The sequence below is a fragment of the Danio aesculapii genome, chromosome 16, assembly GCF_903798145.1.
Source record: "Danio aesculapii chromosome 16, fDanAes4.1, whole genome shotgun sequence".
NCBI lineage: Eukaryota > Metazoa > Chordata > Actinopteri > Cypriniformes > Danionidae > Danio > Danio aesculapii.
This window is the reverse complement of record NC_079450.1, coordinates 3,695,928-3,708,075: the sequence shown is the minus strand read 5'-3', so window position 1 is coordinate 3,708,075 and position 12,148 is coordinate 3,695,928. Positions and strand designations below refer to the sequence as shown.

The 12,148-nt window shown below is 37.1% G+C and overlaps 2 protein-coding genes across 6 annotated transcripts in view; one reads left to right on the top strand and one right to left on the bottom strand.

Moving 5' to 3' along the window:
* The first annotated feature begins 1,717 nt into the window (after nt 1–1,717).
* klf10 (Kruppel like factor 10) lies at nt 1,718–7,147 on the top strand. Of its 4 annotated transcripts, none has more exons than XM_056474764.1 (4): nt 1,718–1,819; nt 2,580–2,677; nt 6,026–6,428; nt 6,590–7,147. In XM_056474764.1, exons 1-4 carry the CDS (start codon nt 1,756–1,758, stop codon nt 6,841–6,843), a joined length of 819 nt encoding a protein of 272 aa, XP_056330739.1. In that variant the 5' UTR covers nt 1,718–1,755; the 3' UTR covers nt 6,844–7,147. The 4 variants fall into 4 exon arrangements, with proteins under 4 accessions (XP_056330739.1, XP_056330737.1, XP_056330740.1 ...); XM_056474762.1 differs by having other exon boundaries at nt 1,719–1,819; nt 2,580–2,744; XM_056474765.1 differs by having other exon boundaries at nt 1,739–1,819; nt 2,583–2,677.
* A 2,985-nt stretch (nt 7,148–10,132) lies between these two features.
* The window catches only part of azin1a (antizyme inhibitor 1a), a 23,996-nt gene continuing 21,980 nt past the window's right edge, over nt 10,133–12,148 (bottom strand). For both annotated transcript variants that reach the window (XM_056474761.1, XM_056474760.1), the window contains exon 12: nt 10,133–12,148. This exon is cut by the window's right edge and continues 1,766 nt beyond it. The gene's annotated coding sequence lies outside the window, so the exon portion shown is untranslated.

Below are 12,148 nucleotides of genomic sequence, written 5' to 3'. Positions count from 1 at the left end.
TGTTCAAGTGTATTACAGCATATCATAAAACACGCAACAATCTATTTAGCTTGCATTTATATTTATACCCATATAAAACTTATTTAAAAATGCTTACACAGCACTAATAACGTGAAAGCATGTGTTTGGTCAAGGACAGAAAAGAAATAAAGGCAACTGACCAATATACAAGTTTACAGATATGTCAAGAGTTCACACCTAGCTGATGATTGATAATAAGGTGTGTTTGGCATGCTGTCCCTGGAGAGAGCCCTGAGCTCATAATGTCCTCGAGCCCGGGGCTTCCTCCCGTTTCATTGGGAGAGAGGGGAGTTTGAGCTCAGGTAGGTCTCGAGAGCACCCCTGAATTCGTTCGCTCAGCTTATTTCTTGATTATTAGGGGTTGCCACGGCAGAATGAACCGCCAACTATACCAGCATATGGCTATGTGGTGAATGCCCAGTACTAAATTACTTACTGTGCCAATTTGTTTAATTCAATTCACTTATACTGCATGTCTTTGGACTGTGGGAGGAAACCGGAGTACCCGGGAGAAACCCACACATGCACAGGGAGAACATGTAAACACATTGAAAGGCCACCTGGCCCTGCCAGAACTCAAACCAGTGGCCTTTAAGCTGTAAGTCGACAGAGTAGGGGTGGATGGGGGGATTCTTTGAGTCGAAGATGACTAAGGTGAGAAAATCTGGTTATTTATTTGTATTGGAGTCCTGTGATTGGTAAATATTATGATAGATGTGGGACCAGCTGTGGTCAATCATAAGCACATGATCCTTCATAAATAAACTTCAATTGTTAAACTAATTTCCATGACTTTTCCAGGTATTCCATGACCGCATGAACCCTGTTAATAGCGTTTTGCTTCATCACCGCTCTAACAGTGAGAAGCATCTTGAAGGGGGCGGGGCATGTCAGACACTAGAGAGCATTTGATTGGTCAGAAGATTTGATGAGAAACTGAAATATGAGGTGAGGTCACAAAAAGCGTTAATGTGAAGTGACAAACTGCCAGCTTTACATGTTTATATCAGTTTTATATATTAGAAATGCTAATTTCTATCACTGTTTTGGTGCGCACTAGCTTATAGACATCTTAAAAGCTAACAATACGGATACGAACATCTAAAAACTTTTATTTAAATTTCACGAGACCTTTAATGTTAATGTATTTAACATATAAACAATCAGCAATACATTTATAACGGTAATATTTCATATTTGTTAGCGTTAGTTAATGTTATTTAAGTTAAATAATGTCAGTTCATGTTAATTAACTGTGCATTATGTTAACAAACACGTTTTTTGGATGTTAATAATGCATCAGGTAATGTTAAACTATATTAATAACTTATTTATAAGATTATTCATACTTAATGTTAGTAAATACATTAAAATGATCATTGCATGAATTAGGCTATTATGGCAGACCAACAGTTCGCTTGATTGCAGAGTGATGAAGTAACGTAAGGCATTGCGCTGTGTTCTGAATAAATTGACGCCTTTTTAGGGCTCTCAGCAGTGCTCGAGTGTTATGTATATCAGTCTTGAATATCCACACATGCATCAGATGGACAGACAGCTGACCGACTGCAGAGCATCAGCGCACACCGCGCCGATCACACCCTGATCACGCACACACGCGCTCGGCTCATTGGCTGACGCTCGGCGCACCCTTGTCGATGATTGGCTGGAACGGAAGCCGCGCCCACATGCTCCGCTCAGTTCTCTGAATGAATCCGAGCTGTGGTATTTATCATGACTCTTGCGTTATCGGTCAGAGTGATAAAATATCATCAGCATGTCATCTCCATCTCACAGTGTAAGTACATCCATCTGCATTTCTGTGTTTTTGGTCATTTTTTATTCTGTCATACTTATATATAGCCTTTATTTATGTTATGTTTATGAAGTTTTGCTACTAATGAGCTAATTTAAAAATTTTATGTCTACCAGATCAGTATTGTTATACATTCAAAGAAATTAACTGGCTGAAAATATAATAAAAATTATGGTATTTTGATACAAATAATGCATATTTATGCACAAATTATATGCAAAATATGCTTTAGTTAACATTTTAAAACCCAATAATGCACAAATATATGAATAATTATAATCATATAATTATGTATGATATAATTAAATTTTCTAATATAACAATAACATGTGAATAAACCTGAATTGTCAGTTTTGTGAGGAAAATCTAGTCTCAGCCATTAATATTCTTATTTTCATAAAAATCAAGAGTTATATATATATATATATATATATATATATATATATATATATATATATATATAAATATATATATATATATATATACATATACATATATATATCTTGACTTAAAAAGTATTAAGAATTATTTAAAACAAATTAATCTAAAAAAATTTCATCAAATAAAATGTTTTAATTTAAATAATAATTGATGAAGATATTTAAAAATCATATCATGCATTTTATAAAGAAAATATATAGTAAAATAGTATATTAAAATAGGAGGAAATATAAATATAATCTCAGTTGTTTTTGTTCAGCAGCATCATCCTTGTGTGTTCGTTTGTGATCTTTCTATCCAGCAGTGTGTGACGTTCACAGATTCAGACAGAAGTTATTCAGAAGCTGCAGAGGCGCTGATATCCATGAACATCCACCGGGAGCCTGGAAACTTCCAGAAGTGTGTACTTCGGCCTTTGACTCCTTCATCTGATGTGTGTGAGGACTCACAGCAGTCTTTAACCTGTGTGAGTTAAACACACATTCAGCTCACACTTCAACAATAAAAAAAATCTCATTTAGCTACACAATTCACAGCGCTGTTGAAAGGAATCCAAGGCATTGTGTGCATTTGCTGTGTGCTAGCATGTTTTAGCACATTGTTAGAGCATGTTAATAGCATGTTTTTAAATTATTAGAATATTGAAGTATGTTGCTAAAAGTGTATTGGATTTTATTGCACATTGTTTGGATGATTAGCTCATCGCTACCATGTTTTAAAACATCCAAACACACTCTGACATGTTTTAACATGTTAGCAACATGTTAAATTGCGTTGCTAGCATGAATGATCAAAATTTGCTTTTTTTTAGCTAACATTAATTATCATATTAGAAAATAAGCATGTTATAAGTTGCAATTGCAGATTATTGGCATAATGTAACATGTTGGCGGCATGTTTAATCACATTACTAAAATGAATGATCAAAATTTGCATGTTTAAATATTGTGAATTATCATGTTAGCACAAATTAGCACATTTCTAACATGCAATAGCACATTATTAGCATGGCAAAAGCACGCAATAGCATGACATAACATGCACTAGCACATTTTTAGCACAACATAAACATGCATTAGCACATTATTAGCATGACGTAACATGTTGGCGGCGTGTTTAATCACATTGCTAACATAAATTATCAAAATTGGCATGCTTAACTATTGTGAATTATCATGTTAGAAAATTAGCACGTTTTAACATGCAATAGCACATTATTAGCATGACATAAACATGCATTAGTACATTATTATCGTGACGTAACATGTTGGCAGCCAGTTTAACACATTACTAAAATAAATGATCAAAATTTTCATGTTAGAAAAATAGCACGTTTCTAGCATGCATTTGCACATTATTAGCATGACAAACATGCATTAGCACATTATTAGCACGACATGTTGGCAGCATGTTTAATCACATTACTAAAGTGAATTATCAAAATGTGTATTTTTAGCTAACAGCATCATGTTAGAAAATTAGCATATTTCTAACACGCATTAGAAAATTATTAGCGCAACTTCAAAATGCTACTTTTCTAACTTGATCATTCATGTTAGCTAGACATGCAAATTTTGATAATTGCTGTTAGCAATGTGATTAAACATGTTGCCAACACGTCATGCCAATAATGTGCTAATGCATGTTTATATCATGCTAATGTATGTTTATGTTATGCTAAACATGCATTAGCACATTATTAGCATGACATAAACATGCATTAGCACATTATTAGAATGGCATACGTTGTCAGCATGTTTAATCACATTACTAACATGAATTTAAAAAATTTGCATGTTTACTAAACATGAATTATCAAGTTAGAAAATTTGCATGTTTCTAACATGCAATAGCACATTTTTAGGCATGTTTAATCGTATTGCTAACATAAATTATCAAAATTTGCATGTTTTGTTTAGCTAACATTAATTACCATGTTATAAAATTTGCACTTTTCTAACATGCATTAGCATTACATAAACATACATTAGCACATTAGTAGCATGACATGTTGTCAACATGTTTAATCACATTACTAACAGGAAAGATCAAAATTTGCATGTTTACTAAACATGAATTATCAAGTTAGAAAATTTGCATGTTTCTAACACGCAATAGCACATTATTAGGCAAGTTTAAACATATTGCTAACATAAATGATCAATAATTGCTTGTTTAGCTAACGTGAATTAGCGCGACGTTAACATGCTAATTTTCTAACTTGATAATTCACATTAGCTAGACATGCAAATTTTGACAATTCCTGTTAGCAATGTGATTAAACATGCTGCTAACACGCCATGCTAATAATGTGCAAATGCATGTTTACGTTATGCTAATAATGTGCTAATGTATGTTAGAAATGTGCTAATGTTCTAACATGAAAATTTACGTTAGCTAAACATGTTTAACATGTTGCTTATGTGAATTAGCTTGTTGATCGCTTATTCAGGCATGTGATCAGCCGAGTACAAAAAAGGAAGACGAGACCCCCCCCCCTTCCAAAAAAAAATATGTGTGCGTTTTAAAATAATAATAGAAACAATACTTCTAAAAATAATAATTAAGGATATTTATTTTATATAAATATTTGATATTGGCCACACAATTTAAGTTTAATTTTTGGGGGGACCGCACTCCTACGTCAAGTTGCGGTCGGTCTGAAAACCGTTCCAATTGGCCCACCGTTTTTATGTTGTTAAATTGAAAAAAAAAAACAAAAAGCACTGGGTGTGTTTATATCACCCCAATATGACGGTGGTCTATACACTATACCTACACACATGTCTGTCCAAACAACTTGAAAAGTAGATTTTTCACCATAGGTGCCCTTTAATATCAGGACAGATCCACACACCGCTGCTAGATGGCGCCACTAACTCAGTTTAGTGATCTTGTGTCCACAGAAGATAATTTTACTGTAAATTTGTACTTTTTTATTCCACGTGATAAATTAACTACTACTCAGTCAACAGTTCGAACTGCTTTAAGGCATCAAAGGTCTTAAAATATTAAGTCCAGGTGAATTGAGCAGCCTAATATACTTTAACATGCCACCCTGAAAAAATATCATACATTGCTAAAAAGAGTTGATCACTTTCCCTTTCCTTCAGCGTAGTCCCGGCTTTTTAATAGTTTTAATGAATGTAAAATATATTTGAATAAATTTGTAATGTCATCTAAACTCACGAATCTTTCAGGTGTTAAATTTGAGGTGCCCGGCTGTAGCACTGAATAAATGAAGACATCACAGATAACTGCAGAGGATAATAACAAATATGCGTCCTGGCTTTAGTAATGATGTACATAAAGAGCATGTGGTCGTGATTTGCAATTGTGAGAGTGGAAAAAGTGTGCACAGCCGCACGTATTTAAACGATTTCATAATATTGCATATTGTCAGCGGCTTTATCATACACATTATAGGACTGCACAATATCATTAAGTTACTGTATATACACAGTAGCCTAGGTGGGTCTACAATTACATCCCTGAATGACGTCCAGAACGAAGCAGTTACTGCTCCTCCGTGTGCACAATGATGAACAATGAAGGGGCAAACCGTCAGGTCATTTAATGGTGATGAATCTCACAATGGCAAATCCCCCCCCCCCAACCCCTCTTGAAGAAAGCACCCTAAATAGGTTGTTGGGAATTTTGCGGGGGGGGGGGGGGGGGGGGGGGGGGGTTAATAGACAATCCTAGTTATTAACGCTCAGTCCTGTTTTTTGTGTGTGTTGTGTTCAGGAAGCGTGGTGCATGACTCCACCGTCTAGCCCTGATCAGGAGCCACCGCAGGGGTCAGAGGTCAAACCACAGGCCATCAGTGTGATCCGCCACACATCCGATGTCCCATCAGCCCCTGCTGCAGCACCGGCACACACACTGATTCTTGCGTCCGCGAGTGTGTTTCCGCAGTCTGTGCTGTTTGTGGACTCAGTGCTGCTGATTGTGTCTCCTAAACACACAGCTTCATACGGTGTGAGATTCAGCGCCATCGCTCCGGCTCCAGGACACACACCGTCCACACACACCGATGTATCTGCAGGCGTCCCGTCACGGCCTCGAGATCACGTCTGCACACACCCCGACTGCGGGAAAACATACTTCAAGAGCTCGCATCTCAAAGCACACCTGAGGACACACACAGGTACTGAGAACAGCTACTGTACACATATGAAACACTCATGCATCTGGATACACAAGTTTAAGAATACAAACTTGATGCTACCCAATTTTTTCGGTACATATCTGGCAACCACTGATTATTATTATTATTTACTGACATATTGTTTGTCGTCCGCGCTGCAGGTGAGAAGCCGTTCAGGTGCTGCTGGAACGGCTGTGTGAGGTGTTTCTCCAGATCTGATGAACTGTCCCGTCACCGGCGCACACACACCGGAGAGAAGCGCTTCAGCTGTCCCGTCTGCCACGCTCGCTTCGTGCGCAGCGACCACCTGAGCAAACACACGCGCCGTCATCTGACATTCAGGAGAAACACAGCAGCATCACAGAGAGAAATCAACATCAGCCTGCAGCGTCTCGCTCCCAAGACTGACACGTGACACATCTGCTGAAACAAGGACATCACTACTGCCTTTATTTATTTATATGTACACGTTTACATTCATACTGTACCTATAGAAATCATCATACCCTGTGGATGAACATCAGTCTGCAGCAGCTCGCTCCCAAGACTGACAGATTTCTGAAAACCCGACATCACTCACTAGTGCCTATATTTACTCATATGCAGTTGAGGGCAAAATTATTAACCCCCCTGTGGAATATTTGTTCACTTAAAGGTGCTGTATATAAAAGTTTTAGACTCCTCTAAAGCATAAAAATACCATAATATGTTTGCAGATATTTCAGAAACATGCTCAGTGAACATTCTTGTTTATCTGAAAAACAATGCTGAAGTCAGATATTCTGCTTACAAACTGTGTTTTCCGTGCCGGAACCGCCCAATGCCAGTTTAGCCAATTATATTTCAGCACCCCGGGTTGCCAGATGGTGGAAAATAGCGTATTTCATTCATTCAGTCAAAAAGACTCTCAAAGCATGCGTCCGTGATTGAATGCGACCTCTGGTGGACAGTAGCAGAATCCGAAATGAGACGCATATTCAGTTCCAAATGAGGTTATTAACTAGCAAATGATATCAATATTACGAGCGTAAACATTAGGTGAGCAGGTTACATTGTAACCGCGTGTCCTAACAACATGCTTCGTGACAAAATATGCAGTGATGAGCAATTTGGCTGTTTGCACCAGACGAAACACGACAGAAATGTAAATATAGCCATTCAGAAGCACAGAATATGCACTCACTCATGAAATGGTAAGGTTTATAATCTATTTAATACATATTAAACCTCTTTAACATTATTAAATGTAGATGCTGAATCACTGATGTGTGTTTAGTTCTAAAGTTTAATCTCAGATGGTTTATTTTCCAGATGAGGTGAACTATCTACTGCTGCTTTCAGTATATGGCAATAAATGTGATGTAAAATGGCTTAAAACTCACATTATTAGCACTCACATGAGCTGTACCTGAGGTGATCATTGTCAGTTTTCTGTTGTTCACCTGTGAGAAACAGAAGCCGTTTCTAATATATCAATTCGAGGTGTTGGTAAGGACATAACCTCTTAATATGGAGAATATTCCTTCTATTGGGTGCCGTTGCTTTTATTTAGAACACGGTTTAAATCACTCGCTCCTGTCCTCAATCTGGCAACCTGCGCTTGCGTTTGTTTTGATCCAGGAGTGCAATACCTAGTTCAACCACTGGGTGTCAAACTTACATACTGCACCTTTAAAAATATTTCTCAAGTCATATTTAATGGATTATGTTTCAGTCTTATTTGTTTTATTTCAGCTAGAATAAGTTTTTAATTTTTAAACCCATTTTAAGATCAATATTATTAGCCCCCTTAAGCAATATTAGTTTTGGATTGTCTACAGAACAAACCACTGTTATTCAATGACTTGCCTTATACCCTAACTTTACCCTAATTAACCTAGTTGAGCCTTTAAATGTCACTTTAAGCTGAATACTAGTGTCTTGAACATTATCTAGTCTAATGTTATTTACTGTCATCATGACAAAGAGAAAATAAATCAGTTATTAGAGATGAGTTATTAAAACTATTATGATTAGAAATGTGTGAAAAAAATCTGCTCTCTGTTAATCAAAAATTGGGGGAAAAATATGTAAAATAATTCAACTTTAACAGGAGGGTTATTAAATCTGACTTCAATTGTATATTCAAGCACTTTGCTGTGGTGCACTTTTCAGGCCTTGAATCCATACGCCTGAAATTTAAGCACTTTTAAGATCTTTCTAAAAGTGTGTGAACGCTCTTAATCGCATGTTTTCACATCACATCTGTTTAGGACACGGTGCTAAAGCCCGAAGCAACACTGGACTGAAAGTTAGTCTTAATTCAAGGAGTTTGTTAATCTTCTTAATTAGATCATAAAATAAATACTGCATTGATTGATCAATAATGCTTCTTTTACACCAATCGAAGACTTTAAATATTCATGACAAAAATAGTAATTAGCTTGCAACCTAATTGGCTAAGTTTTCAACCACTTATAAGTGATATACTTGTATACATACACTCACCGGCCACTTTATTAGGTACACATTCCTAGAACCGAGTTGGACCCCCTTTTGCCTTCAGAACTGCCTTAATCCTTCATGGCAGAGATTCAACAAGATACTGGAAATATTCCTCAGAGATTTTGCTCCATATTGTCATGATAGCATTACGCAGTTGCTGCAGATTTATCGGCAGCATATCCATGATGCCAATCTCCCGTTCCACCACATCCCAAAGGTGCTCTATTGGATTGAGCTCTGGTGACTGTGGAGGCCATTTGAGTACAGTGAACTCATTTTCATGTTCAAGAAACCAGTCTGAGATGATTCACGCTTTATGATATGGTGCGTTATCCTGCTGGAAGTAGCCATCAGAAGATGGAGACACTGTGGTCATAAAGGGATGGACATGGTCAGCAGCAATACTCAGGTAGGCTGTGGCGTTGACACAATGCTCAGTTGGTACTAATGGACCCAAAGTGTGCCAAGAAAATATCCCCCACACCATTACACCACCACAAGCCTGAACCGTTGATACAAGGCAGGATGGATCCATGCTTTCATGTTGTTGATTCCAATTCTGACCCGACCATCCAAATGTGGCAGCAGAAATGGAGACTCACCAGACCAGGCAACGTTTCTCCAATCTCCTATGGTCTCGAACCAGCAACCTTCTTGCTGTGAGACGATGGTGCTAACCACTGAGCCACCGTGCCACCCACTAGAATATATTTACTATGTAAAAGAATATTTTGTACCACTTTGTCATTATTGCATTAATTATGCAGTCATCTAAGGTTAACAATGACAAACACTTCAAAAGAAAACTAATAATGGGTCTTGAGAATTATTTACACACCAAATAGTGATTAAAACCATTGCGTTAAAGGGAGTAAACCTGTTGTGACTTAGAACAGTTAAACTGACATGCGCTGAAGGGGAATTGGATGAACTAAGTTGGTGTGTATGGATGTTTCCCAGTACTGGGTTGCAGCTGGAAGGGCATCCCCTGCGTAAAACATATGCTGGATAAATTGGCGGTTCATTCCACCGTGGCGACCCCTGATAAATAAAGCGACTAAGCCGAAGGAAAATGAATAAATTAAAAACACGCTTCATCATCAAGCAGTACACATTTAAAACTGACCATTTGGTAAACTACAGTATTTTGTAAAACACACATAACTGATATAAAACAAGTCAGATTAATTAATAACATAATAAAACTCATTAAAAATCCATTTGATCACTTGATACCATTTTATTGACAGCAGGACACGTTGTCAATTCAAGGTAAATGCTGTAAACAGTCTATAGTTTATAACAGGACACTGAACAAGCATTTCATCACACACACATGACTCTTTCAGCGTGGCTTCTTGACTAAACTGGGCCAGAAACCACATCACTTGCCTGAATCTTTCCAGAAAAGACACAAAATCACTTCCTCCAGCGGCATCACCTGCTCCAACCCTCTCCAACACATTCTCAGACACACTTCACAATATCAGAGGCGTCCTGCAGTGCACACAACACATGTAATGCTGAAATAATGCTCTCTCGCTGCGTTTTCGTTTAGATTTATGCTCAAAACAGGAACATCTCATAAAGCATTTGTGAATAAAGCCGCATTTGCATCCAATGAGTCACAATTGTAATGTTACACGATCAATACTATGGCTACATGATCAACACTGTTAAAGAAACTTCATGAAACTGAAGATAAATTCACATTAAACGATCACTGGAGTTTTTGGGCGAGCTTTAAAATGCTTGATGCATAAGGTCAATTACATGTAGCACTGCATGCATCTTTTCTTAAAGGGGACCTATTACTTTTTACAAGGTATAAAATGAGTCTCTGATGTCCATAGAGTGTGTGTGTGAAGTTTCAGCTCAAAATACCACACACAATGTTTTCTAACTCTCTGAAACTGACCCTTTCAGGCTTTGATCCTAATTGTGGTGTTTTGGTGACTGTCGCTTTAAATTCAAATGAGATTGTGCTCTTTTTCAAAAGAGGGCGGAGCTACAAATGCCTGTGTCTCAGCATAGCGGCAGATTCAAAACGACTAGCAGACGGATGCTTCTCGCTCAGGGCTGTTTATGCTAATGAGGGAGAGAGATAATCACTAGTGGGCGGAGCTTTCCCCTTCTGATGACAGCTACAAAGGGAGAATGTCGATCAAAGTGTTTCTGCAGACAGTTTTTAATCACGTGTGATTATAAAAAATACAATTAATACATTTTTACCATTAGAAGCTGCTTGAATTCAGACACCGTTTCCACACAACTGTGTTTAAACCCCTTATAAAAGTGATTTTTGCATAATAGGTCCCCTTGAAAGTCCACATGGTTCAAAATTTACAATGTTTATTTAGCTAGTGCATAATGTTGGTCTTAAAGGGACAGTAGATAACTGAATAATTTACTGAAATGACAATTCTCACTATTTACTCTGCCTCAATTGATTCCAAACCTTTATGAGTTTCTAGCTTCTGTTGAACACAAAAGAAGATACTTTGAAGAAAGTTTAAAACATTTACTTCCATAGTATTTGTTTTTCCTGCTTTGGAATCAATGTTGTCCACTTTCCTCAGTTATATCCTAGCCTAGGGTGACAGATTGGAGAAGGCGGCATCTGCGACACCTCCCTCACCATGACATGGGCCTGTTGATTGGAACATTTCTGCAGTGGTTTGCATGTGTCAAATTGTAAAAGTAGACTTTAATTTTTTTAAATAAATAAACAATATCCTACTTAATAATAATCATAATAATTGAAATTGGGGGTAATTAGAGCTGTAAAACTTTTCGATTTTAGGTGAAAAATCAAATCTGTTGGAGACGTCAGTGGGCGGACGATCACCAGAATGGGGAAGTCCCAGAGTAAAATGACAAAATATGATACAGCGGGGTTTTGGAATATGGAAAAACGCTGTTTTCATTTATTTTTGTATTATTTGTTTCTATTTTATTTATACTTGTCTCTTTTGTTCCTGTTTATGTAAAGCACTTTGAATTGCCACTGTGTATGAAATGTGCTATATAAATAATCTTGCATTCTTCAAAGTATCTTCTTTGGTGTTCAACAGAAGAGAAGAAAGCCAGACATTTTTGAAGCAAGAAAACGGAAGCATAAATAACGACAGAATGTTTAGTTATTGGGTGAACTATCCCTTTAAAGTGAACCGTTAATCTATGTTAATGGAGAGAAAAATAATCTTTAATTAAATTCTGACCATCTGCTTCCACTC